General features: G+C 46.3%; 1 protein-coding gene across 1 annotated transcript in view; it reads left to right on the plus strand.

Moving 5' to 3' along the window:
- Nucleotides 1-228: 228 nt before the first annotated feature.
- CDC25B (cell division cycle 25B) overlaps nucleotides 229-26,018 on the plus strand; it is a 33,303-nt gene continuing 7,513 nt past the window's right edge. The window contains exons 1-13 of the mRNA XM_068274088.1: nucleotides 229-611; nucleotides 6,847-6,938; nucleotides 7,508-7,547; nucleotides 18,965-19,001; nucleotides 19,454-19,561; nucleotides 20,452-20,556; nucleotides 20,648-20,788; nucleotides 21,107-21,181; nucleotides 21,458-21,637; nucleotides 22,016-22,111; nucleotides 22,948-23,010; nucleotides 23,099-23,197; nucleotides 23,319-23,452. Of these exons, the coding sequence (XP_068130189.1) occupies nucleotides 439-611; nucleotides 6,847-6,938; nucleotides 7,508-7,547; nucleotides 18,965-19,001; nucleotides 19,454-19,561; nucleotides 20,452-20,556; nucleotides 20,648-20,788; nucleotides 21,107-21,181; nucleotides 21,458-21,637; nucleotides 22,016-22,111; nucleotides 22,948-23,010; nucleotides 23,099-23,197; nucleotides 23,319-23,452 (1,343 nt within the window). The 5' untranslated portion in view covers nucleotides 229-438. The remainder of the gene's footprint in view (nucleotides 612-6,846; nucleotides 6,939-7,507; nucleotides 7,548-18,964; nucleotides 19,002-19,453; nucleotides 19,562-20,451; nucleotides 20,557-20,647; nucleotides 20,789-21,106; nucleotides 21,182-21,457; nucleotides 21,638-22,015; nucleotides 22,112-22,947; nucleotides 23,011-23,098; nucleotides 23,198-23,318; nucleotides 23,453-26,018) is intronic.

Raw genomic sequence — 26,018 nt, forward strand, 5'->3', positions numbered from 1 at the left:
CCATGTAGTGTATGAATGTGGGCTGTGCCATGACAGGAGACAGCCCCGCCCCTCCCCAGCTATTCCATGACAGGCATCCCGTCCTCCCCGCCCTTCCCCAGCTGTGGCCCCGCCCCGGCTGGTGTTTGCATGTAAGCAGCAGCCCCGCCCCTCCCCAGCTATTCCATGACAGGCATCCCGTCCTCCCCGCCCCTCCCCAGCTGTGGCCCCGCCCCCGGCTGTGTTATTTTTCGAATATAAGCTGTGCGCTGTGAATGGGGAGATCAGATCATACAGGCCGTGTCCCCTCCGGAGCAGCAGCAGCCCCCTGTCCCTGCCCGGCCGCCCCTCGCCTCCTGCCCCCCTGATGTGCTGCAAGTAGCCGCTGCTGCCACCACTGTCTCCTCCGCTTCCCTGCCCGCTACAGTCCCCGCTATCCTCCCCGCCACACTCCCCGCTATGGAGATGGAGAAGCTTCTGCAAGACTTCAGCCCCAGCCGTGCCCCCGGCTCCCTGCAGCGCCCCACCAGCCTGCTGGCCTGTGGCCTGAGCCGCCTATCCCCAGACACGGGGGTGCTGTCCCCGGTTACCAGCCTGGCCTTCACCATGCACCATCTGGCCGGCCTGGGAAGGTGAGCCTCCTCTCATTGCATGCTATGGTTATTATTATATAGGATGCACACTGCGGCTTCTGCACTGTTACACTATCCCATGCATTGGCTTCTTTACTGTTACAGTATTCCATGCATTGGGTTCTGCACTGTTACAGTATTCCATGCATTGGGTTCTGCACTGTTACAGTATTCCATGCATTGGCTTCTTTACTGTTACAGTATTCCATGCATTGGCTTCTTTACTGTTACAGTATCCCATGCATTGGGTTCTGCACTATTAAAGTATTCCATGCATTGGGTTCTGCACTGTTACAGTATTCCATGCATTGGCTTCTTTACTGTTACAGTATTCCATGCATTGGCTTCTTTACTGTTACAGTATCCCATGCATTGGGTTCTGCACTGTTATAGTATTCCATGCATTGGGTTCTGCACTGTTATAGTATTCCATGCATTGGTTTCTGCACTGTTACAGTATTCCATGCATTGGGTTCTGCACTGTTACAGTATCCCATGCATTGGGTTCTGCACTGTTATAGTATTCCATGCATTGGGTTCTGCACTGTTACAGTATTCCATGCATTGGGTTCTGCACTGTTACAGTATTCCATGCATTGGCTTCTTTACTGTTACAGTATCCCATGCATTATAATGGCATAACTGCTACAGACTGCATATTTTTTTGTGTAGACTTTTTTGCATACTGGTGGATGTTGCAGTATTTGTATTTTTGTTTTTCTTATATACTCTTGGATAGTGCATTACTTTTTGTGTGTGTAATTTGCTCTACATACTAGTGGCTGTGGGTTAGTTTATACACTGTATGGTGCCCCATTGGAGGAGTAGGCAGGATATTGTGTCTTGCATGGTGCTGGCATTGATTGCATGTATGTTTTGTACAGGATGCTGCATTGAGTTATAAGAATAGATGTTATTGTTCAAGGAATTATTTTTGGCACAGACAGCACAGTAGACTGCTTGGGCAGAAATGTGCCCAGCCAGTGATATTGGTTCATTTGTCTCTGAAATACCATGAAGCAATAGTACTACTAGGAATGATTTCTAATGGCTAGTGATTTATCCCCAAATTGATTCATGGTAATCTAACGTGCAAGCAGCACTTTTTTTTTTCGTTTGAGCATTCGCGATTGAAATGTTGAAAAACTGCAAATTCCGATCGCTCATAAAAAAGCGAAATTGTCCAGTAAGAAATACACAAAAAATCCCTGTCGCAAAATGCTAGCATTTTTCTGTCCTCAGTGTGAATAAGGCCTTAGGCCTAGTGCACACCAGAGCGGTTCGGTTGCGTTTTTTGGAACGCTTGCGGCTGAGGAAACGCTAGGTTAATGTATTTCAATGGGCTGGTGCACACCAGAGCGGGTCGGTTTTAGCTGAAATGCAAACTCCCGGGCTGCAGCATTTTTTTGGATGTCGGAGGCCTTTTCCGCCTCCAATGTTAAGTATATGGAAAACGCTTGATAAAACGCTAGATCAGAGCGGTTTTCCAGGCGTTTAGCAAAAACACTTCACTTTAGTAAAAAACGCTACACAAAACCGCAAAACGCTTCATAATAGGAAAAACGCTTCAAAAACTGCTAGCGTTTTGCGGATCTGCTAGCGGTTTTTTGTGTGCACTGGGCCTTACAGGTTTTTTTTTTTCTTGCCTATTCTCTCATTTGCAGGAGGCTGAAGTAGAATATTGTAGATAAGGTGAGAGAGTTGTATTGAATTGAGGCTGTTTTGCATGTTATACACAGGGTTTTGCGTGTGCCGTGTTGCAGTATATTTATATCCATATTAGATTTGCATACAGTAGTGAGTTTGGCCTCCATCTTTTTCTCATCACGTCAGTAGTGTGAAAACAGATGATGCTGTTTATGTTTGTATTGTTGTTTTTAATGCAGTGGCTATGTGCATTATTCTTCTGTATTGCTGCATAGCTCACAGGGCTGTGCATTGTCCCTCTATTGTTCTGTCACCAGTGTGTGGTCACTCTGGAGGTAAATTTGTGAGTTTGGCATGTGTAATGGCAGTGCTAGGACAAAAGCCTGGCTGTGATTAGCATGTCAGTAGGGGAATGGGTGGTAGAAGTCCTCCTTAATGGCCATATATGTGGTGGGGAACCCAGATGGCTTTGTCTCTGTGCTTGTGGGAACAATAGGAATTCCCAGGGGCTCCTGACCTTTCCTCCATCACTTGCCCCCCACATTATGTACAGAGTGGCCATATTTATTGCTATGCAGTAACCCTAGAACTGGCTTTAGCTAATGTTTTCTTTAAAGGACAACTGAAGTTAGAGGGATATGGAGGCTGTCATATTTATTTCCTTTTAAACAATACCAGGTGCCTGGCAGTCCTGCTGTTTTTTGGCTGCAGTAAATGTCTGAATCCAACACCTGAAACAAGCATGTGGCAAATTGAGTGCTGACTTCGATCAGAAACATCTGATCTGCATGCTTGTTGAGGGCTCGTTTCCACTATCGCGAATCCGCGTGCGTCCAACGCATGCGAATTCGCACATGTAATGCAGGTGGATGGGCCTGTTTCCACTGTAGCGTTGTTGAGGTGCGCTTTTTTTAGCGGTGAAAAAACGCACAAAAGAGCCGCAGAATTCGCCTGCGAGTGAAATGCAGGCAATGTATTTAATAGGGAAATCGCATGCTTTTTTCTTACAAGTTATTTTACACGATTACGCGTGCGATTCCGCATAGGAACCAAAGTAAATTAACACAGGTAGTGACATGGTTAAAACGCATATAGCCTAACCTATGCGAAATCGCGTAAAATAACACGTAAAAAACGCACCTGCATGCGATTTCATCAGCGGTGGAATCCAGGCAATTCCGCACCGCAATAGTGGAAACGAGCCCTCAGGGTCTAAGGCTTGGAGTACTAGAGGCAGAAGATCAGCAGGACAGCCATGTAATGTGCATTGTTTAAAGTGTAACTGAGAAGTACATATAATAATTAATACTCACCTGGGACTTTTCCCCTTTAGTCCGTTGGCTCCCTCGCTGTCCTCTAAGGTCTCTGGCCTGGTGCACACTGGAGGAGTTTTTCTGAGCGTTTTGAGATTTTAAATCTGCTGCTAATGTTATCCTATGTGTCTGTGCACACTGGAGCAATGAGGTTTTGTAAAAAAAAAAAACTCATAGCATTACATTGGGAAGAGCTTTTAGAGCAGTGTTCTCCCCAGACTCTTTTTTTAGCCGGGTGCTCCACCCAGCTAGTTTTGGTGAGCACCCGGCTGTCATTGGCTCACCACCTCCTATGGTGTAAGCAAAGTTGTGCACAGATGCACCAGCCCTGCATTCTCTCATATTGCCCCACCCGGCTACTTTTTCATGCCACCCGGCTGGAAAAAAATTCTGGGGAGAACACTGTAGAGGTTTCAAAAGCTCTTTCTAATGTAATGCTATGGGGTTTTTTACAAAACCTCATTGCTCCAGTGTGCACAGACACATAGGATAACATTAGCAGCAGATTTAAAAACTCAAAATGCTCAGAAAACCTCCTCTGGTGTGCACCAGGCCTCTGTGTTGCCGCTGTCAGCTCTGTAAAATCGGTGATTTGAGCGAGTCGTGGGCCACTATGCATGCGCAGTCCTGGCTGGGTGCACCCCCCCCCCTTTCCGCTCCTGTGCGCATGTGTAGATTACAAAGACTGTAGCTGCACTTGCGCAGAATGCTACAGGAGCATGATGGGGGTGCACACAGCCGCAACCAAGCATGCGCAGGTGCCCACAACCCAGCTGAATTGCATGCCTCACAGCGGTGCAACAGAAGTGACCGGATGGACGCCGTGTGACCAATACTATAGGGAGTTGCCGGAAGCCCCCGTAAAGTAGAAATCCTTTGATGCACTTTATCTCAGGTTTGCTGTAAAAGGAAATATGGCAGCTTCCATAGCCCTCTTACGTCAGTTGTCCTTTAAGGGGCACTCCACCCAGAGCTGATGATGTTAAACCACGTGCCAATTGGCTTTTACCTTTTGGTGGCCTCCATGCCACCCGGTTGGAAAAAAATTCTGGGGAGAACGCTGGAGGACACTGGCTGAGGTGTTATGTTATGGAGCACTGTTGTGGTTTTGGGGTGTGTAACTGTTCTTGTGGGGGTGTATTGGCTCCTGGGACATTGGCCACAGGACACTGGCTGAGGTGTTATAGCACAGTGTAGTAGTCTTGGGGTATGTAGAGGGTCCTGTGAGTATGTGGGGGTGTATTGGCTCCTGGGACACTGGCCCTGCACACAGGACACTGGCTGAGGTGTTTGTTATGGAGCACTGTTGTGGTTTTGGGGTGTGTAGCTGTTCTTGTGGGGGTGTATTGGCTCCTGGGACATTGGCCACAGGACACTGGCTGAGGTGTTAGGACAGTGTAGTAGTCTTGGGGTATGTAGAGGGTCCTGTGAGTATGTGGGGGTGTATTGGCTCCTAGAACACTGGCTGAGGTGTTATGTTATGGAGCACTGTTGTGGTCTTGGGGTGTGTAGAGGGTCCTGTGGGGGTGTATTGGCTCCTGGGACACTGGCCCAGCACACAGGACACTGGCTGAGGTGTTCTGGTTTTGGGGTGTGTAGATTATCCTGTGGGGGTGTATTGGCTCCTGGGACATTGGCCACAGGACACTGGCTGAGGTGTTATAGCACAGTGTAGTAGTCTTGGGGTATGTAGAGGGTCCTGTGAGTATGTGGGGGTGTATTGGCTCCTGGGACACTGGCCCTGCACACAGGACACTGGCTGAGGTGTTCTGGTTTTGGGGTATGTAGATTATCCTGTGGGGGTGTATTGGCTCCTGGGACATGAGGTGTTGTGGTCTTGGGGTGTGTAGATTGTCCTGTGGGGTGTATTGGCTCCTGGGACATTGGCCCTGCACACAGGACACTGGCTGAGGTGGTGTGGTCTTGGGGTGTGTAGATTGTCCTGTGGGGTGTATTGGCTCCTGGGACATTGGCCCTGTACTCAAGACACTGGCTGAGGTGTTATGTTATGGGACAATGTGGGGGCAACTGTTTCCCACACCACTTCCTGGGAGAATGACAAAGGGAAGATGTAAACAGATAACACTTTGTCCTCCTCACACTCCCAGCTTTTATTGTCACCTGAGGCAGGACATGGGCAAATGTTTGTAATTGGTGATTAAGGCCTGCCAAACATTTGTGTGCAGCAGGAAAGCAGAATCCAGATCCCGGGGCTACAGAAGGATTACCTGAGATCTGCAGTGGCCGGATAGCGATTATTATCTGCTACTTGCCATATCGCCCAACTCCCGCTCTGAAGAGGGGGTCTGCAAGTTTAAAGCCCAATCTACACGATACGATTCTTTGTGCGATTCGATTGTGATTCGATTACATCTGACATGTCCGATCCTGATTCGATTTGCCGTGGCAAATCAAATAGAATCGAATCTGGATCGGACATGTTGGATTTAATCAAATCGTAATTGAATCGCACAATGAATCGTATCGTGTAGATTGGGAGAAGGAGGTTATTATTTCTGTCTGTGTCCCCCAATGCAGAGATTTCTGTTCTCTTCCTGACCCTGCAACCTCTGCTGAAGAAAGGCAGCAAAAGAAGCTTGACTGGGATTCTAACTTTTTCACCACTCCGCAAAATTGTTTTTATTTGTTGGCATCTTTGATACTGTTGGTGAGATCCCCTCTTCCTGTGTGGACATAATGTGCTGGAAATCATCACCGCTCCCCCAGTCCCACCTGTCAGAGGAACAGAAAGTCTGTACAACAGGGACGCAGACTGCAGCAAAAACCCCAGCAGAGGTCGCCACCCTTTCCTACTTTATCCAAAGCTAAAACGAACGTTCTGCCAGTAGTTCTGTTTCTATTTCTTTATACAGGGCTGCGCTCAATAGGGATAGTCAACGAGATGCAAAAAAAATTTGATTTGATGCAGCTTGAAAATGGACCAATCACATTTGACCTCAGCGGGATTTGATTGGTACATGTTCACGCTGCATATATTAGCATATGAAATTTGCTTAATGTTCCCATCAACTCAAAATTCTTTGCATCTCACAGACCATCCTTAGCGCTGGATGATGTGATGTATCGGCTGTTTCATGGAATGGACAGTGTGTCTGCACTGTGTCCCCAGACCAGGAGTGACATGCCAGTGCTGTAAAATGGGGCTACCCATGCCAAGTACACTGTGTTATTCATATGTCATCTGTTCTAATGCATGACTAAGTTTTGGCTGCAGAACTGACAATCTGTACTTAATTTTTTTTTTTTTTTTGCAGCCAAAGTGACACCCCAAAAAGAAGAGTCCCCCACTTTCCATCCCAGCCCTCCAGCCTGTGCCGCACCTCTTCCTCCGACTCCTCAGATTCCGGTGAGTTTGTCAGCTCATTTCCCCCCCCCCCCCCTCCTGCTTAGTATTTACATTAAAGGACACTTGAACTGAGAAGGATATAGAGGCTGCCATATTTATTTCCTTTTAAACAATCCCGGTTGCCAGGCAGTCCTGTGAACTCTTTGGCTGCAGTAGTGCCTGAACACCATCTGATAAAAGTATGCAGCCAATCCAGTCTGATCTGACAGTAATGTCAAATGCCTCATCTGCTGCATGCTTGTTCAGGGGCTATGGCTGAAAGTATTAGAGGCAGAATTGCAGGCTAGCCAGGCAACTAGTATTGCTTCAAAGGCTATAAATATGGCATACCTCTCGCTACAGTTGTCCTTTAAATTTGCATGCAAGCTTGGATTATTTGCATTCTACTGACAATCTCTGTCAGGGGCAGAGGTCCAGCCGATTCTGTTGATAACATGCACAAGGTAGAATTGCTTGTGTATACGCAGTAATTCGTCCTCCAGGCCTGCATGTCCATAATAAATCAGAACCTGTATGTATATCAGTGGTTGGAATACCCCTTTAACCTCTCCCCCTCTCTCTCTCTGCAGGCGTGTATTCAGATGAGCCCAGCCCCGTAGATCCCGTACCGTAAGTACCGCCTTGTCTCTATGTTGTATTGCCTGTGAGCAGAGTATACTGTGGCCTGTCCCTGCTTGCACTGCTCAGAAGAATGGTGTGTGTGTGTGATGGGTGTGCGTGGGAACAGATTACACAGCAGGGAACATGTCTTCTCCCCCCTTCTCTGGCACGAGTGAGCCTGACCGTTTTCTGTCTAATAAACTGCAGTGATGTCATTGCGGGGCTGGCACGCTCGCGTCAGGCTAACCTTCCTTCAAATAAAGCTCTGATCAATAATACATTTTTTTTATTTATTTTTTTTCCCCTCTCCAGTTTTACAATACTGGCATGTCACTTGTGTCACTGCTAATCAAAAGTATTGCATTATTGTTTTGGGGCATAAACGCTTCTAATAGGTGGTTATGCATGCCTCTAAACAGCTTCACAGCTATATAACTTCTTTATTCTCAATATTTAGTATTTCCATTGCGCTGCCATCTTTTGCAGCGCTGTACAGAGTATATCTATCTATCTATCTATCTATCTATATTGCCCTGTCACTGATTTGTCCCTCAGAGGGGCTCACAATCAAATCCCTACCACAGTCCTATGTATGTATCGTTTTCTAGGGACGATTTAGGGGGAAGCCAATTAACGTATCTGTATGTTGTGGGAGGAAACCAGAGTGCCCGGAGGAAACCCACACAGACACGGGGAGAGCCCCCATTATTCAATTCACCTTTTGTCTTAGTTTTCTCCCTGGTGATATTTTTCACATCTTATCAATAAATTGCCACCAGTAAGGAAGACCATAATCAGAATGATTTTCACCTTCTTTATGGTACTTTTGGTATTTTGCATATCGATTATATATGTAAACGAACATTGTGAGAGCAGACACTGAAAGGTGGCTTCTGATTGGCTGATAAAGGAATGTGTGTCCGCTGTCTGGATCACGTGGCCAGTGGACAGTGTATGTCCGCTACCATGGTCCGGCTGTAGCGGGGCAGATGCATTACCCCCATAGACTGTGTGGGGAACGCATCCCCCTGTCCGGGATTATCGCAGACTGCACAGAAGTGCGGTCTGCTTACCGCAATGGATCCACTGCAGCGTGACAAGTGTGACCGACTCCTGTGTATAACATAGGAGCCATTCACTGTCAGTATTGCCACGAGTGGAGATCAGACAGGAAATGTCTCTTCTCAGCTCAAGTGGGAACACTGCCCTAGCAGAGAAAACCCGCATTGCAAGCCCTTATAAAATCTTTACAGCCCGTCTTCTGTTGTCTGGAGGGACAGAGCTGGGGAGCATTTGTGTTCCTCGTTCAGCATCTCCTGGCTGGTTGCCTGGCAACTTTTTCACTGGTTGCCATGGCATCGGGAAAGCCTTTCAGTGGTTTAACTTTTCTCCAGTGCAGACAGGAAAGCTGCTTCTCATAAAACGTGGGGCCTGCGAGTGCCTATAGTCCTGCCGTCTATAGCCCTGCCTGCTGCCATCTCCACATGTGGGGCCTGCGAGTGCCTATAGCCCTGCCTGCTGCCATCTCTACATGTGGGGCCTGAGTGCCTATAGTCCTGCCTGCTGCCATCTCCACATGTGGGGCCGGTGAGCACGTATAGTCCTGCCGTCTATAGCCCTGCCTGCTGCCATCTCCACATGTGGGGCCTGTGAGCACGTATAGTCCTGCCGGCTGCCATCTTTACTGTAGTTTTTCTGTGATTTTTGTAGTACATTATTCCTTGCTGAGTCTATACTGCCCAAGTATAGCTTCCTCCTGTGTGTCCTGGGATCACTATCTGGCAGCCCCCTTGCTGTGGTAATCTGGTGTCCTGGGATCACTATCTGGCAGCCCCCTTGCTGTGGTAATCTGGTGTCCTGGGATCACTATCTGGCAGCCCTCTTGCTGTGGTAATTTGGTGTCTTTGGATCACCATTTGGCAGCTACTTTGCTGTGGTAATCTGGTATCACCATTTGGCGGCCCCCTTGTTAGATCTGCAGTCCTGGGACCCCTATTTGCCGAGGCTTGTGGGATAGCCGGTTAAGTTCTCCTTGCCCCGCCCATCCCACTGTAAAGGTACATACACGCGTCGGATTTGCGCAAACGTCCCATCGTTTGGACGTCCAAACGGCCGGTCGTTCGGACGTCAAATCAGGCGCGTGTACAGTCTGTCGTTTAGCTGATAAGAGCGATCCGCTGATCGCTCAAGTCCGCTCTTATCAGCTGCAAGACAGACTACACACTCCCGATTTGACGTCCGAACGACCGGTCGTTTGCGCAAATCAGACGTGTGTATGTACCTTTTTAGATTGCCCTATAGTAAGATAGCGAGTCATGTGACCGCCACATGTGGCGGCTTGCTAGATTCCTGCAGTGGATGCTACAAGGGCAGAGCATAAGAGTGCTGATGACCTGTGTACAGGTGACACTGCAAAAATGAGAATATGCTGCAGAAGTCCATTTTATTTCAGCAATTCAACAATAAAGGAAAAACTAATCTATGACATAGGAACCCTTTGCAGGTGATTTGGATGAATTAGCTGATTAGTCTGACACTTTTAGCCGAGAATACTGAACCTTTTCACAATATTCTGATGGGCTGAGATTGTGATTTTGGGGTTCTCATAAGCTGTAAGCCAGAATCAACATAACAAATACAGGCTTGCAATATCCCGCTTTGTGTGTAGTGAGTCTATTCCATATACAGGTTTTACCTTTTAGGCTGAAATAAATGGACTTTTGTGCGATATTCTAATTTTTGGCGTGAGACCTGTACAGTTGCGCTGTTTCGGTGTTTGCTGTTACATTATTGCCGGGAGATGCTCTCTATGGTCTGGCTATAGGCTTTCCTATCTCCTGCCTCTGACTCATTGCTGCTGTCCACATTCATGGCCTTGGAGGTTTATGTTTGGCACCTGTTATCTGATTGCTCTCTAACTTCTGTTTTTGGTGACGAGCGTTTGAAATTTCAGTTTTGTTTTTACAGTTGAGCATTTTGTGTGTTTTGCGAGCTGAGTGGAAGTGGTTTCCTGCAGACGGCACTGAACAGCCGGTGATCTCCTGCCCCCCCCCCCCCCCTCCATAAGACAGGTGCTGTGACATGCAGGCCTCCTTACAGGAATGTACAGGAACAGCTGGCTCATAGGACAGCTGCCAGGGAGGGGACTGTACAGATCCCTATACATTACCTCTGTGGGGCCTGTGTGCACGGTCCCGCCAGTCCTGTGTGTGTGTCCCCAAAGGGCTGTGTGCTCAGTGGGGCTTATTGTCTGACACTGGACTTTCCTTACCTCCATCACCTGCATGACTCAGCACTATGGGCAGTAATCACTAGGAAACCGTATGGCGTTAAGACACCGAAAACCCCTTTTACTAAAAAAAACAACGCTGAATATAATTTTGCCATCTTAAAACAGAAGTTATGTAAGTTTGGATTCCCATGGTGCATTTCTTCCCAACATGCAAATCTCTCTATATGCCCCTGCTGTCAGGCTTACATCCAGAACTGCTGGTGTATAGCAAGCCTATAGCTTATGCATCTTACTGAGCCATGTCAATCCAATGTGCAGAGAGTCTGTTTCAGACTTCCTGGTCCTCCTCAGTGCATGGCATGGGTTGATCTGTTTGGGAGCAATGCATAATGGGAAACATAGTTCCTCACTTTTAAAGTGTACCAGATATGAAATATAAAAATGTATATGTATCCGGGGCTTCCTCCAGCCCCATGTGCACGAATCCCTCCCACGCCTTTTTTTTTTTTTTTTTTTTTTTTTTTTTTATATGGCTTTTTGGTCCTTTAGCCCTGACCATTTTAACCCTTTCCATGTAGTATGAGTAAGGGACAGTCTGTTCATACTATTCAAACTCTGTGGCCATCATACTACATGTAGATGGTAAATTTGCCCAGTGAGTGACCAATTAAAATTGGATGTGTGTATGCACCCTAGCATATAAGGTGAAGGCTTGCTATATAAATGGTTCTGGATGGGAGCCTTCCTTCGAGGCATAAAGAGATAATTAGCATATTCAGAAGTGAAGCATTGTGGGATTACAGTCACTCACGTAAAGCTGAATTATCGCAATTTCGCAAATACCTTCTGTTTTAAGAAGGCAACACTTTTATATCTGGGCAGTAGTGGGACTCTGCTGGCAGCCTAGCTGGGCAGTGATGATTATTCAGAGCTCTGAATGGAGTTAGTGTGAGGCTGTTGCACTTTCATTCTTTGTCATACAGGCCTGTTCTTTGTTCCGGGGCTGTGGGAGGACTCTGGAATGTCATTGTAAATTCCTCAGCCTGTGGCTGGGCCAGCACTGCACTATGGACAGACTGGCTCTGCTGGATGACAGCTGAACCACAGGAGACTGCTGTGTGCTCTGCAAGTCTTATGCTAATACTGTCTCTCCCTCTCCAGCCACAGAACTGAGTTCATGCTGCTGTCAGGCTGAAATCTCATGGCCGGCCTCTCTCTAGCCACTTTTAACATTCCACTTACCACACACTCCTGTACAATCCACATTCTACCATTGGCATCTGCTAAATGCTGTGGATTCTCCCAGTTCTGTTTATAGTGCTGCAGTCACCCCCAAGATGGCAGTGACAGAGGTACACTATGGCACAGAAGTCCCTAAAATGCATTGATCCTGACAAAGATCACTTTATTACATATTATTATTTTTTTTTTATCTCACTTGTCTGAAACTGTATCAAACTTATCACGCTGGGAGCTTTAAAGGTTATTTTATTGGTTAGGTTTGAAGATATCTCAGTGGAGGACAGTTTTTTAGGATCTGGCCCCATATAACTCCCAGCCCTTCACTTGAGTCACTTAAGCTGTGCTGAGGAACTACAAGTCCCAGTGGGTGTGGTATGGCAGCCTGCAGGGATAATACGCCCAGTGCAGGCAGGGATGTGGCGGCGTGGAAGTAGGGCAGTGGGTGTCGGCTGTTTGGCAGGACACACCGCGCTGCTGCCAGCTGGGCCAGATGAGTCAGTCAGGATATCCTCAGAAATACAGTTGAGTTAAGTGGATCAAAATATGTTTTGGCGGAAAAATGTTAACATTTGAAAATAAAAGCTCTAGAAGTGCAGAGACGCTTCTCAGAAATGCTGAAGTGTTCCCCTGTTTTCCCATAGAAAGCAACCATTCTCATCAGGCCTTCTTTATGTAGTTCACCTGTTTTAGACACTTTATTACATACATGTGACTGCTGTGGTGTTTCAGTGTTAGGGCTGCCTTGTGTTGCTCCCAGAGTGATTACTGGGCATGTGAAGGAGATCCCTCCTCCTTGTGGAATGGGTTCTCCCTGCTCATAAGTCCACACAAAGTAAAATGATTGGATCTCTTTGCAGCCTGCCTTCCTCCCTGGTTCACTGCAGTTGGTGCAAAGGGATCCAATTACTTTACTTCCTGCTTTGTGCGGACTTATGAACCAGTTACCTAGTTAAGTTTGGTTGAAAAGTGATCCGTCCAAGTTCAACCAGTGAAGCAGAGCAGGGAGAATTCTGGGTATCTTTTTACACCTGACAGTATGCCATGGCTTGCAGTAAGTTTCTGTAGGAAGGCGGAGTCGCCCCATAAGCTGTGTACTGCAGGCTCAGTGCGGTGACTGCTCTGGTAATTGATGACGGGGCGGCCGCAGTGACAGGTGTGTCGTGTTTGTAGAGGAAACAGATATGACAGGAACTCGGCTGTTCGCAATCTGTGTTTGCCTGACTTGTGTTCTGATGACAAAGAGGCAGAGACCGCAGAGCCCAGTGTCATGAATGCCCCCACCCTTTGCTACACGGCGTGTATGGATGGTTTGTCCTCTTAATTAGGGCCAGTTGAGGCCCAGAGTTCAGCGCTGGCACCTGTCCCCCCACTTCAGACCTGCCCCCCACCTCATACACACTTGGCACAAAGAAAGGGGTAGGGCAGGTGGGGTGTCATGCCCCCTCCCCCTGCTGGCAGCACAAAGAACATCTGTCAGAATTCCTTCCCCTTTCACCCCTGGCGTGTGCGCGTCTGCTCCATAGTCCCCAGTACCGCTGATTATCTGGTGAAGGAAAGGGGCTACATACGAGTTCAGTCCCTTTCATCTCCAAACACTTGAGGTAGCCACACGTTTTATACATTATTCATAATTATTTATTTTTTTATTTTTTTTCTTAGCAGAATTGAGCAGTGTATGAATTACTCAAACGAGTTATTTGCCAGGATTGGTACACCACACGTTTGTTTCCTTTTTAAGCAATGCACATTTCCTGCCTGTCCCGCCAATTCTCTAAGGGCTCATTTCCACTATCGCGAATTCGCATGCGTTTTTCCGCATGCAAATTCGCATAGCAATACAAGTGAATGGGACTGTTTTCACTTGTCAGGATTCTTTTGCGTTTTTCTGTGCAGAAAAAATTTGCATGGCAGAGCCATCAGAATTCGCATATCACATACCGCTATGCGAATCGCATACAATGTATTTAATAGGAAATTCGCATGAGGTTTGGGCATGCTAATTTTCATGCGAATTCGCATAGAAACAATGGAAAAGCACACCAGCACTGCCATGGTTAAATTCGCATACATCGTCATCCATGCGAATTTCGCATCCGCATGCGAATTTTTACCGCGCCGATTCGCACCGCACAAGTGGAAATGCAGCCTAATACTTTTAGCCATAGACCCTGAACAAGCATGCAGATCAGAAATATGGTGTATATTGGCATGTGGCCCCACCCATTCAGTGATGTTTTTTGCGGGAGTGTTTTTTTTTATTTTTTTTTTTTTCTTCCCGCGGAAAAATCACCGGACAGTGCAGCGATTTCTCCGTGATGGCGTTTAGCTGGGAAATCGTCTGAAAATGGTGCAGGCTACGCGATTTGCGGTGGTTAGCGCAAATCGCCCAAGTAAGAACGGCCCATACAGTTTATTACAGTAGTGATTTCAAAAGCGCTAGCGTTTGAACGTTTTGCTGAGATCGCCAGCAAAACGCTCAAGTGTGAATGAGGCCTAAGGGCCCTTTTCCACCTGCAGCCGCTAGCGTTCACGCTGAACGCTAGCGATTGCTGAATCGCAAAACCAGCGATTCCCCGACGTTTTGCGGCCGCGATTTTGCTATGCTATGCACTGCATAGCAAAATCGCGGCAAATATCGCTCCGCCGCGCGTTCGAGTAAAAAACGAATCGCGGTAGTGGAAATGACCTACCGCGATTCCTATGTTAAAAAGCAAACCGTAGCGATTGTAAAATCGCTAGCGGTTTGCGACTTTGCGATTCAGCCAGCGCAAACGTGCTGGTGGAAAAGGGCCCTAAGAGCTATTTTATTCATTAGGATATTATTACTGCAGTTCCTCTTTAATAAACAGCTGAGTGTCAGGAGCCTCTTATTGGGGGACAGAGACGCTCCGCTGGGGGGGTTGGGTTGGAATTTAGCTTTACACAGGGGAACAAAGGAGGATGTGAGGCTTAGAATAGCTAATGGCTACATGGAGCTGCACAAAGGACTTGTGAATGGAGTTCAGTTTGGACCCCCAGAGTGTGTGAAGAGCTTGCACTTCCTCACTGGGGGAGGCACAGAATGCGGAGCACCTCAGGACACCCCAGCAGAGGGGGGAGGGGAGTATACAGAGTGAGGGGAGTACCCCGGCGCACACAGCCCATTATCTCTCTGTTAATTGGGTCTGTGCTGCCTCCCATCTGCTGCAGCGCCGGGGTCCTGGGCGCACGTGCTGCTCTGAATGGCCTGAATGCAGGCTATTCACATGCTGCCACACTTGTCCCGGCTGATCCAGGCTGACAGCTGTCGGGGGCCACTCTGGGCATATGGCCCGGCTTCCCCCAGACAATGGGCTGTATTTGCATACAGGTGGAGTGAATAGGGGGGGGGTCTGTGTCTTTGCAGCCCCCCCCCCCCTCCCCTCATCAGGGACAGATGGGACAATGGAGGCCTTTGTCCTGGGACTTTCTGCAGCGTTTCATCTTCCTCCTCGCCTCAGTCATGTGACCTTACAGATTAAATGGCTTTCAGGATGATTGTTGCCTCTTATTACCTGTTTCATTATGCAGCAGCCTCCCTAATGCATTCACTCCCGAGTGCCCTGTATTCATAGACTGAGACTTCTCTTCACATAAGCCTCAATCCTGTCATTAAAGGGGACCTGAACTCTTGTACAGGCCAGTAGGAAAGCACAGAGCAATGCACCCTGTATGTATTCAGAGAGTTCAGCCTAATTACCCCTCATCTGTGACTAATCACAAGTTGTAATTTGATTTCGCCCATGTGTCACCTGACTGCCACGGCAGATAAGCTAATTTGAAAGCACCGGATGTTAACTATATGTCTGCTTCCATGAAAGCAGGAAGTAGACACACTGCAGATTTATTGCAGGATTTTATCAGCTGTAACAAAGAAGTGTTTTGGGTGTTTTTTTTGTTATTGTTTTTTTAAGATTATTATGCTGTTTATCTTTAAGAGCAGAGAGGAGTTCTGAGTTCAGGTCCACTTTGACTGCATATAGTCTCTGTAGTGATTGGCCCACTGCACACAGTCTGAATTACAGTATCCAAAATATTCTGCAGACCCAACCAATTGTGTAGTTATCAGGCGTGCTGTTGTATTATTATTATTATTAATAATAATCTGTATTTATATAGCACTGACATCTCCTGAAGCACTGTACAGAGTACATAGTCATGTCACTGACTGTCTTTAGAGGAGCTCACACTCTAATCCTACCATAGTCATAGTCTAATGTCCTACCATATTATTATTATGTATTTATATAGCACTGACATCTCCTGCAGCACAGTACAGAGTACATAGTCATGTCACTGACTGTCCTCAGAGGAGCTCACACTCTAATCCTACCATAGTCATAGTCTAGTGTCCTACCATATTATTATTATGTATTTATATAGCACTGACATCTCCTGCAGCACATTACAGAGCACATAGTCATGTCACTGACTGTCCTCAGAGGAGCTCACACTCTAATCCTACCATAGTCATAGTCTAATGTCCTACCATATTATTATTATGTATTTATATAGCACTGACATCTCCTGCAGCACATTACAGAGCACATAGTCATGTCACTGACTGTGCTCAGAGGAGCTCACAATCTAATCCTACCATAGTCATAGTCTAATGTCCTACCATATTATTATTATGTATTTATATAGCACTGACATCTTCTGCAGCACATTACAGAGTACATAGTCATGTCACTGACTGTCCTCAGAGGAGCTCACACTCTAATCCTACCATAGTCATAGTCTAGTGTCCTACCATATTATTATTATGTATTTATATAGCACTGACATCTTCTGCAGCACATTACAGAGCACATAGTCATGTCACTGACTGTGCTCAGAGGAGCTCACAATCTAATCCTACCATAGTCATAGTCTAGTGTCCTACCATATTATTATTATGTATTTATATAGCACTGACATCTCCTGCAGCACATTACAGAGCACATAGTCATGTCACTGACTGTCCCCAGAGAAGCTCACACTCTAATCCTACCATATTATTATTATGTATTTATATAGCACTGACATCATCTGCAGTACTGTACAGAGTACATAGTCATGTCACTGACTGTCCCCAGAGGAGCTCACACTCTAATCCTATCATAGTCTAATGTCCTACCATATTATTATTATTATTATTATTATTATTATTATTATTATTATTATGTATTTATATAGCACTGACGTCTTCTGCAGCACATTACAGAGCACATAGTCATGTTACTGACTGTTCTCAGAGGAGCTCACACTCTAATCCTATCATAGTCTAATGTCCTACCATACTATTATTATTATTATTATTATTATTATTATGTATTTATATAGCACTGACATCTTCTGCAGCACATTACAGAGCACATAGTCATGTTACTGACTGTTCTCAGAGGAGCTCACACTCTAATCCTATCATAGTCTAATGTCCTACCATACTATTATTATTATTATTATTATTATGTATTTATATAGCACTGACATCTTCTGCAGCACTGTACAGAGTACATAGTCATGTCACTGACTGTCCTCAGAGGAGCTCACACTCTAATCCTACCCTAGTCATAGTCTAATGTCCTACCATATTATTATTATGTATTTATATAGCACTGACATCTTCTGCAGCACATTACAGAGTACATAGCCATGTCACTGACTGTCCTCAGAAGAGCTCACACTCTAATCCTACCATATTATTATTATGTATTTATATAGCACTGACATCTTCTGCAGCACATTACAGAGTACATAGTCATGTTACTGACTGTCCTCAGAGGAGCTCACACTCTAATCCTACCATAGTCATAGTCTAATGTCCTACCATATTATTATTATGTATTTATATAGCACTGACATCATCTGCAGCACAGTACAGAGTACATAGCCATGTCACTGACTGTCCTCAGAGGAGCTCACACTCTAATCCTACCATAGTCATAGTGTAATGTCCTACCATATTATTATTATGTATTTATATAGCACTGACATCTTCTGCAGCACATTACAGAGTACATAGCCATGTCACTGACTGTCCTCAGAAGAGCTCACACTCTAATCCTACCATATTATTATTATGTATTTATATAGCACTGACATCTTCTGCAGCACATTACAGAGTACATAGTCATGTCACTGACTGTCCTCAGGGGAGCTCACACTCTAATCCTACCACAGTCATAGTCTAATGTCCTACCATATTATTATTATGTATTTATATAGCACTGACATCTTCTGCATCACTTTACAGAGTACATAGTCATGTCACTGACTGTCCTCAGAGGAGCTCACACTCTAATCCTACCATAGTCATAGTCTAATGTCCTACCATATTATTATTATGTATTTATATAGCACTGACATCTCCTGCAGCACATTACAGAGTACATAGTCATGTCACTGACTGCCCTCAGAGGAGCTCACACTCTAATCCTACCATAGTCATAGTGTAATGTCCTACCATATTATTATTATGTATTTATATAGCACTGACATCTTCTGCAGCACATTACAGAGTACATAGTTATGTCACTGACTGTCCTCAGAGGAGCTCACACTCTAATCCTACCATAGTCATAGTCTAATGTCCTACCATATTATTATTATGCATTTATATAGCAGTGACATCTTCTGCAGCACATTACAGAGTACATAGTCCTGTCACTGACTGTCCTCAGAGGAGCTCACACTCTAATCCTACCATAGTTATAGTCTAATGTCCTACCATATTATTATTATGTATTTATATAGCACTGACATCTCCTGCAGCATATTACAGAGTACATAGCCATGTCACTGTCCTCAGAGGAGCAGAGTAAAAAAACAAATTTCTGTCCTCGGCTAAAGGGGAACACAACCTTAATTAAGGCCCATACACACGCTAGATTGAAGTAGGCTGAGATGAAATGCAATATTCATGTTTTTCTTCTTTTTCTTCACATTGCAGGTTCAAGCTGCCTCTGAGGAGACGCAAGTCGCTGCCGGTGAGTACAGTGTGCGGATTCTGTAGTGTTACCAGTCTCTCTGGGGACAGTGTGGAGTTACAGTGAAGCCATATGGTGCTGGGAACTGATAGCACTCAGGAGGAGGTTGTGCTTTTGCTGTCAGATGCTCCTGTGATATGGAGGGTGTGGGATCTGGGGGGGGAGGGGATTGGAGGAAGTATTGCTTTTGCTGTTATCTGTGGGGTCTGGGCCTGGGAGTCTGAGGAGGTTGTGCATTTGCTGTTAGATGCCCCTGTTATCTGTGGGGTCTGGGCTTGGTGGGGGTTGAAGAGGTTGTGCTTTTGCTATTAGATGCTCCTGTGATCTGGAGGGCTTGCGTGGTGTGGGATCTAGGCCTGGCAGGGGTCACAGATAAGTGTGGGGGGTCACTCTTCCTGTCCCCTCACCCACTGATCAGGGGGTCTGACCTCTTCACATTGCTGTGTCTACAGGTATCGCTGGCAGTGCATGCCCCGGCTCTAAAGAGACAATACAGCACCTCCGACTCGGACTTCACCCCCTTGGAAAGCAGCCCAGTAACCAAGGACAACAAGGAGAACGTGAGTACCGGTGGGGTTGGCTTTATAAAGGTGCTCCATACACTATTCAGCTACGGCACTGATTCCCCTACTGGTGACACTCAAACGCCATTCTGACGGCTAGCCTGGGCCCACCGCGCAAGAACCACCTAATCATGTAGTGTTGGTTCATTAACCGTTCAACAGTCTTTGCTATAGGCTGATGTGACCCAGGTGAGGGTTCAAAGGAACAGCATTTGGCTGAGGAACTGTTCACCATCTGCCCAGTTATGTTCCAGTCTCCTGTAGTATGCGAGGCCTCTGACCACGCCACCACTTATGTCTCGTACGCACAATGCCATTTTCCGTCAGATTGACGGTTGAATCGATGATATCTGGCAGGTCCGATTTTGAATCATTCAAAATTGATCAGACCTGTCGGGGGGAAAAATGAGGATGAAAATTGCATCCTGTGTAACAGGCAATAGATTTGTCCTGCTGACGAGACTGATGGTTAGACATACAGGCAGCAGTATATGGCCACATCGAGATGGAGGAAATACAGTGAGATTTCCCTACTGGAGTAACTTAGCTATATAATATTCTGGCAGATAAGTCACACCGTCTGACCCCAAATCATTGCTGAAGGGTCATTTGTGACGGGTACTCTTTATACAGACTCTTACCTTGCTGATGTATGCTAATCCAATGCAGAGTGACTGTATTTCCCATAATGCAGTGCAGAGGCCTCACCGACTGCCTGATCTGGTGGGCGGAGTGTTCATAGGGTTGTGGTGGTGCTGCCACCTTGTGGTGCCTGTGTCCCCCTCCTCATGACGGCTGATGCTGTTTTACACTGCGCTGTTTATTTTCTCTTACTTTTATGCAGTGTAGAGGTTTTCTTAACGCTTGTTTTATCTATCTTATTACAGGAAGGTTTTGTGTTTAAAAGACCGCACCTGTGTCTCGCCTCTCGACTAATCCAGCGCCAGGAAGATGCCTTCAAGTCCCGCCCAAACTCCGCCCCTGCGCTTATGGTGAGTGCTGAGATAACACATTGGTTGGACGGGGAACGCCTGGGAAAAGCTGGCATTGAATTAACGGTTTTATATCATTCTTTTGTTGCAGTTTTCACCGGACGGAACGGAGCTGCAGCTGGACGCGGATAGTCCTGTCAGACTGCGCAAGTCCTCGCTTACCTTCTCCCTGCATGACGACGATGATGAGGATGACGGCTTCATGGAGATCATTGATGATGAGGACGTTAAGGTAGAGTTGGGCCTCTTCTCCACTCTTCTGCATGCAGCCATGCTTTCAGGAGCATAAAGAGATGATTTGCATATTCGGAAGCGGTGCATTGTGGGAAACCACAGTTGCTCACTTACAGCTGTTTTAAGAAGGCAGAATGACATTTAGCATGTCTTGAGCCTGAAGTTGGGCCCTCTGCAAGTGCAGCGCGTTGGAATATGTTGGCACTTTTTATAAATGAAGATGATAATGTAGTTTGCTTATATAAGCTCTGTTATATGAAGGATGTAATTAAACCCACTACATGTAACTCATGCTGTGTCATCTTCTCTGTTTCAGGAGGAACCGATTCTCCCGTCGGGCATGGCGAACCTGCTCACCGCTCCGCTAAAGAAGGAAGATCTCAACGATAGTGTGAGTGTCCTCTCTCCCCTTTACCGACACCAATTCCTGCCTCTACCCCTTTACCTCTGCCTGGCAGCTTTGTGCCTGAGCCTCAATGCACTTTACACCTTTCTTTCTTTTTTTTTTTTTTTTTTTTTTGACTGTCTGGTAACTGACATGGTTTAGAAGGGAACAAATATGGCAGCCTCCACATCTCTCTCAGTACAGTGTGGTTTGGTTTTGCTTGTAGCCCTGGTGAATGTCACATGACCTGTGTATAACACTTCCTGTCTTCCTCCACCACAGGAGCTCGTCATGGGCAGAAAGTGCCGCCGTCTGTTCCGGTCGCCCTCCATGCCGAGCACCGTCATCCGGCCAATCCTGAAGCGCCTGGACCGGCCGGACGATGACGACACTCCAGTGAAAACAAAGAGGTCAAAGAGCATCATCCCGACCAGCGAGGAGGAGGAGTCTGTCTTTGAGCCGGTATGTGCGATCAGATGTTAATATGACAGAGAATATGGAGGCTGCCATATTTATTTCCTGTTAAACAATACCGGTTGCCTGGCGTCCTGCTGATCTCTTTGGCTGCAGTAGTGTCTGAATCACACACCTGAAACAAGCATGTGGCTAATCTAATGAGGCTTCAGAGAGAACATCTGATCTGCTGCATGCTTGTTGGGGGTCAATGGAGGCAGAAAACCAACAGGACAGCCAGGCAATATGCATTGTTTAAAAAAAACTAATATGTTGGCCTCCGTATCCCTCTCATCTCAGGTTGTTTAGCTTGTAGTGTTTTAGTATAAATCTAAGCAGCTGATTGGGAACAAGAGATGTAAATGTGGATTTTTCTTTCTGTTGCAGAAAATGAAGTTAGGACGGTCGAAGTCCTTATGTCTGACCACCGTGGAGCAGATCCTGGATTGTGACCAGAGAGACCTGATTGGCGACTCTACAAAGGTGAGAAAACGAGAGCTGCGTCTGATTGGTGGGCCTGGAATGTGGGCGGTGCATGCTCCTCTGAGTACCGCCTCTGCACTGGTATTAGAAGTAGTGATTATACTGAACCTGTCGCATAGCTACTGCATCAGCCTTTCCCTCTGGGAGTACACAACGCCTCCTGCAACTCTGCCACACAGTGGCTTCCATTCTCATTCATGTTGTTAGTAATCATCCCCCAGCTGAATCCTTGCCTGATGGTGGCAGCTGTTTTTTGACACCAATTTTCTGCCTTCGCTCCTCTAGAAGTGATCAGGTCAGAGCAATGCACTGCTAGTGCTTCACCCTGGAGTGTGATAATTTGTCTAAAATCGGCTGTGTTATCAGTTTTAATTTTGGTGGACTTTTTTTTTTATCATTTCTACACCTGCATTAACAAAAATCACCCCGAGCCCAGCCATTCTTTCGTCCGATGGCAACTGCTAGAATACTTTTACAGCCCAGATCAAAGAATACCATCGAACTGGTTAGTAGCCTGAATGTTCTTATAACTGAGAGGTTTCTGTGGCTAAAAACCCTATTGGGAAATGCTGATCACATGACCAGGAGAGATTCAGACTCTGGAATCAGTTCAGACAGCGAGGAGGCGGGGCACAGACTGAATCTCTGAGGAGATTGTAGCCTATTGGCAGTGGCTGTCTGTGATACAGGAAGTTGCGGGTGTCTGGCTTCCTGTCCAGTTATTTTACATCTCGTTACTGTGCAGATGTAGGAAAACATTTGTATCTGAAATAGAACTTTTTATGAGCCAGCCAGTGACATATGTATGTGCTCATCCCTTTCTTTACATTTTACAGACTTGCCTGTTAAAGACTGTGGGTGGAAGACACGAGGATCTCAAGTATATTACGCCAGACATGGTGAGTGTCTATCCCAAAACCATACATCGCTATGTGACAGTGAGAAAAGTACAGAACGTATTTTATAACATCGCTTTAATTTTATCAGATGAACGAGGTGCTGCAAGGCAAGTTCCAGGACCGCATTGATCGCTGTCTAATCGTGGATTGCCGCTACCCGTATGAATATGACGGCGGACACATTAAGGTGAGTGGAGGTGGGCTGTACAGAGGTCGGGGACTACACCTAGTCTTGGTAATGCTGGGCCTATAGTATACCAGCCGAAAAGATTCTCCTGTAATAGATTTTTTTTTCCCTCCACCTCTAGGGGGCGGTGAATTTACCTTTAGAGCAGGACATAGAGGACTTCCTGATGAAGAAGCCATTTGTTCCATCGTCAGAAGATAAAAGAGTCATCGTAATATTTCACTGTGAATATTCCTCGGAGAGAGGACCCCGCATGTAAGTTGGTTGACCTGAACTCTAGCACAACACACATAGGCTATCATTCATAAAAGGGTGGTCGGTAACAAATCCGTGCGGGAAAATACCACTTTCAGTATTTTAGACTTCTGGGTAGTCATTCATAAAAATGTTGCCAGTTGCGATAGCAGTGCGGTGATTTCCCGAACTAGGCTGGCGGTAGGCTTGCGGAAACAGAGGAGCTACCTGAGTCCCTCCGTGCGCTGCTCTCTCTGCTGCTGCTGCTTGGGAGGTGTGTCCCATTCGCTTAAATGTATTCCGCATGCTTATCGCTACTTCCAAGGGAGCGGTATTCCCCGTCCTCACACCGCTTGTGTTAATCTTTATGAATTGACATTTAGTGACATTTTAAGATCATCAGCGCACAAGGCGGTAATTTATCACTCTGCTCGGGAATGTCGGCTTTTCATGCGGAAACAGCCTTTATGAATTGACATTTTGCTAAGTGCTCTGTAAAGTCAGCTGTTTTCTGCATTTCCGCATGCGGGAATGCTTTATGAATGCTAGCCAATGAATAGTCTTTATTCCACATTAGTTGCTGAAGAAGTTCACTGCTCTGTGTTCTCGGTTTCCTTAGCCAGATCAGTGTCTAATTAGCTCTGCCTAGGCAGCTCTTCATATAGTAACAGGGATGCTCACAAATTCAAATAGGGTTAATCGAATTTCATCCTGCTAATTGCAGCACCTGTGTGGGTGGCCGAGGGGGGAGGGGTTAGTCTTACCCATCAGCTGTCAGCTTCGCTCGACCCTCGGCACCTCCCACGCTGCGCTCCAATCCGGCGTCAAGCGACTATACACTTCCTCCTTCAACCCGGAAGGAGGAAGTGTTTGTAATTACATGACCGCCGGATTGAAATGCAGCGTGGGAGGCGCCGAGGGACAAGCAAAGCGGATGCTGCAATTAGCAGGATGAAATTTGAATAACCCTATTCGAATGTCATTTGAACTTGTGAGCATCCCTGTATAGTAATCACTGAGGTTAACCCTTTCAGTGCTCCCTGCATTGTGAAACCAAATTAAAAACTTCATGTCCTGTTCTGAGTTTAGTTCCCCTTGAAGGGAACCTGAGGTGAGAGGGATGTGGAGGCTGATATGTTTGTTTCATTTTAAACAATGCAGATTGCCTGGCTGTCCTGCTGACTCTCTGCCTCTAATACTTTAAAGGGAAGGTTCAGGGACACTTAAAAAAAATAAAAAAATAAATCGAAATCCACTTACCTGGGGCTTCCTCCAGCCCGTGGCAGGCAGGAGGTGCCCTCGGCGCCGCTCCGCTGGCTCCCGGTGGCCGAACCGACCTGGCCAGGTCGGGCCTCTTCTGCACTCCATTATGCGTGTCACGCCGGCGCGCTGACGTCATCGGACGTCCTCTGGGCTGTACTGCGCAGGCTCAGAACTACTGAGCCTGCGCAGTACAGCCCGGAGGACGTCCGATGACATCAGCGCGCCGGCGTGACACGCATAATGGAGCGCAGAAGAAGCCCGACCTGGCCGTGGGCCTTGTCGGGTCGGCCACCGAGAGCCTGCGGAGTGGCGCCGAGGGCACCTCCTGCCTGCCACGGGCTGGAGGAAGCCCCAGGTAAGGATTTGGAAATTTATTTTTTTTTGGGGGGGGGGTCCCTGAACCTTTCCTTTAAGCCATAAACACTGAACAGGCATGCAGCAGATCAGATGTATATAACAAATCTGACATCTGACAAGAATAGCTGCATGCTTGTTTCAGGTGTGTGCTTTTACACTACTGACCAGAAAGATCATCAGGACTGCCAGGCAACTGGTATTGTTTAAAAGGAAATACATATGGCAGCTTTCACAGGTCTCGCACCTCGGGTTCCTTTTAAAAACCTACCAGTGGCTGCATTTTATTGGCCATTTATTAGGAGATTGCCATAATATTTGCATTGACCATTCCAAGCAGTGAGTTGCACAAAGCTGTAACAACTGATTTTTGCACCACCTGCACTAATCTGACTGGCAGTAAAATACAGTGGTGTGAAAAACTATTTGCCCCCTTCCTGATTTCTTATTCTTTTGCATGTTTGTCACACTTAAATGTTTTTGCTCACCAAAAACCGTTAACTATTAGTCAAAGATAACATAATTGAACACAAAATGCAGTTTTAAATGATGGTTTTTATTTAGTGAGAAAAAAAACCTCCAAATCTACATGGCCCTGTGTGAAAAAGTGATTGCCCCCCTTGTTAAATAATAACTTAACTGTGGTTTATCACACCTGAGTTCAATTTCTGTAGTCACCCCCAGGCCCGATTACTGCCACACCTGTTTCAATCAAGAAGTCACTTAAACAGGAGCTATCTGACATAGAGAAGTAGACCAAAAGCACCTCAAAAGCTAGACATCATGCCAAGATCCAAAGAAATTCAGGAACAAATGAGAACAAAAGTACTGTAATTGAGATCTATCAGTCTGGTAAAGGTTATAAAGCCATTTCTAAAGCTTTGGGACTCCAGCGAACCACAGTGAGAGCCATTATCCACAAATGGCAAAACATGGAACAGTGATGAACCTTTCCAGGAGTGGCCGGCCG

This window comes from Hyperolius riggenbachi, chromosome 1, assembly GCF_040937935.1.
Source record: "Hyperolius riggenbachi isolate aHypRig1 chromosome 1, aHypRig1.pri, whole genome shotgun sequence".
Classification (NCBI taxonomy): domain Eukaryota; kingdom Metazoa; phylum Chordata; class Amphibia; order Anura; family Hyperoliidae; genus Hyperolius; species Hyperolius riggenbachi.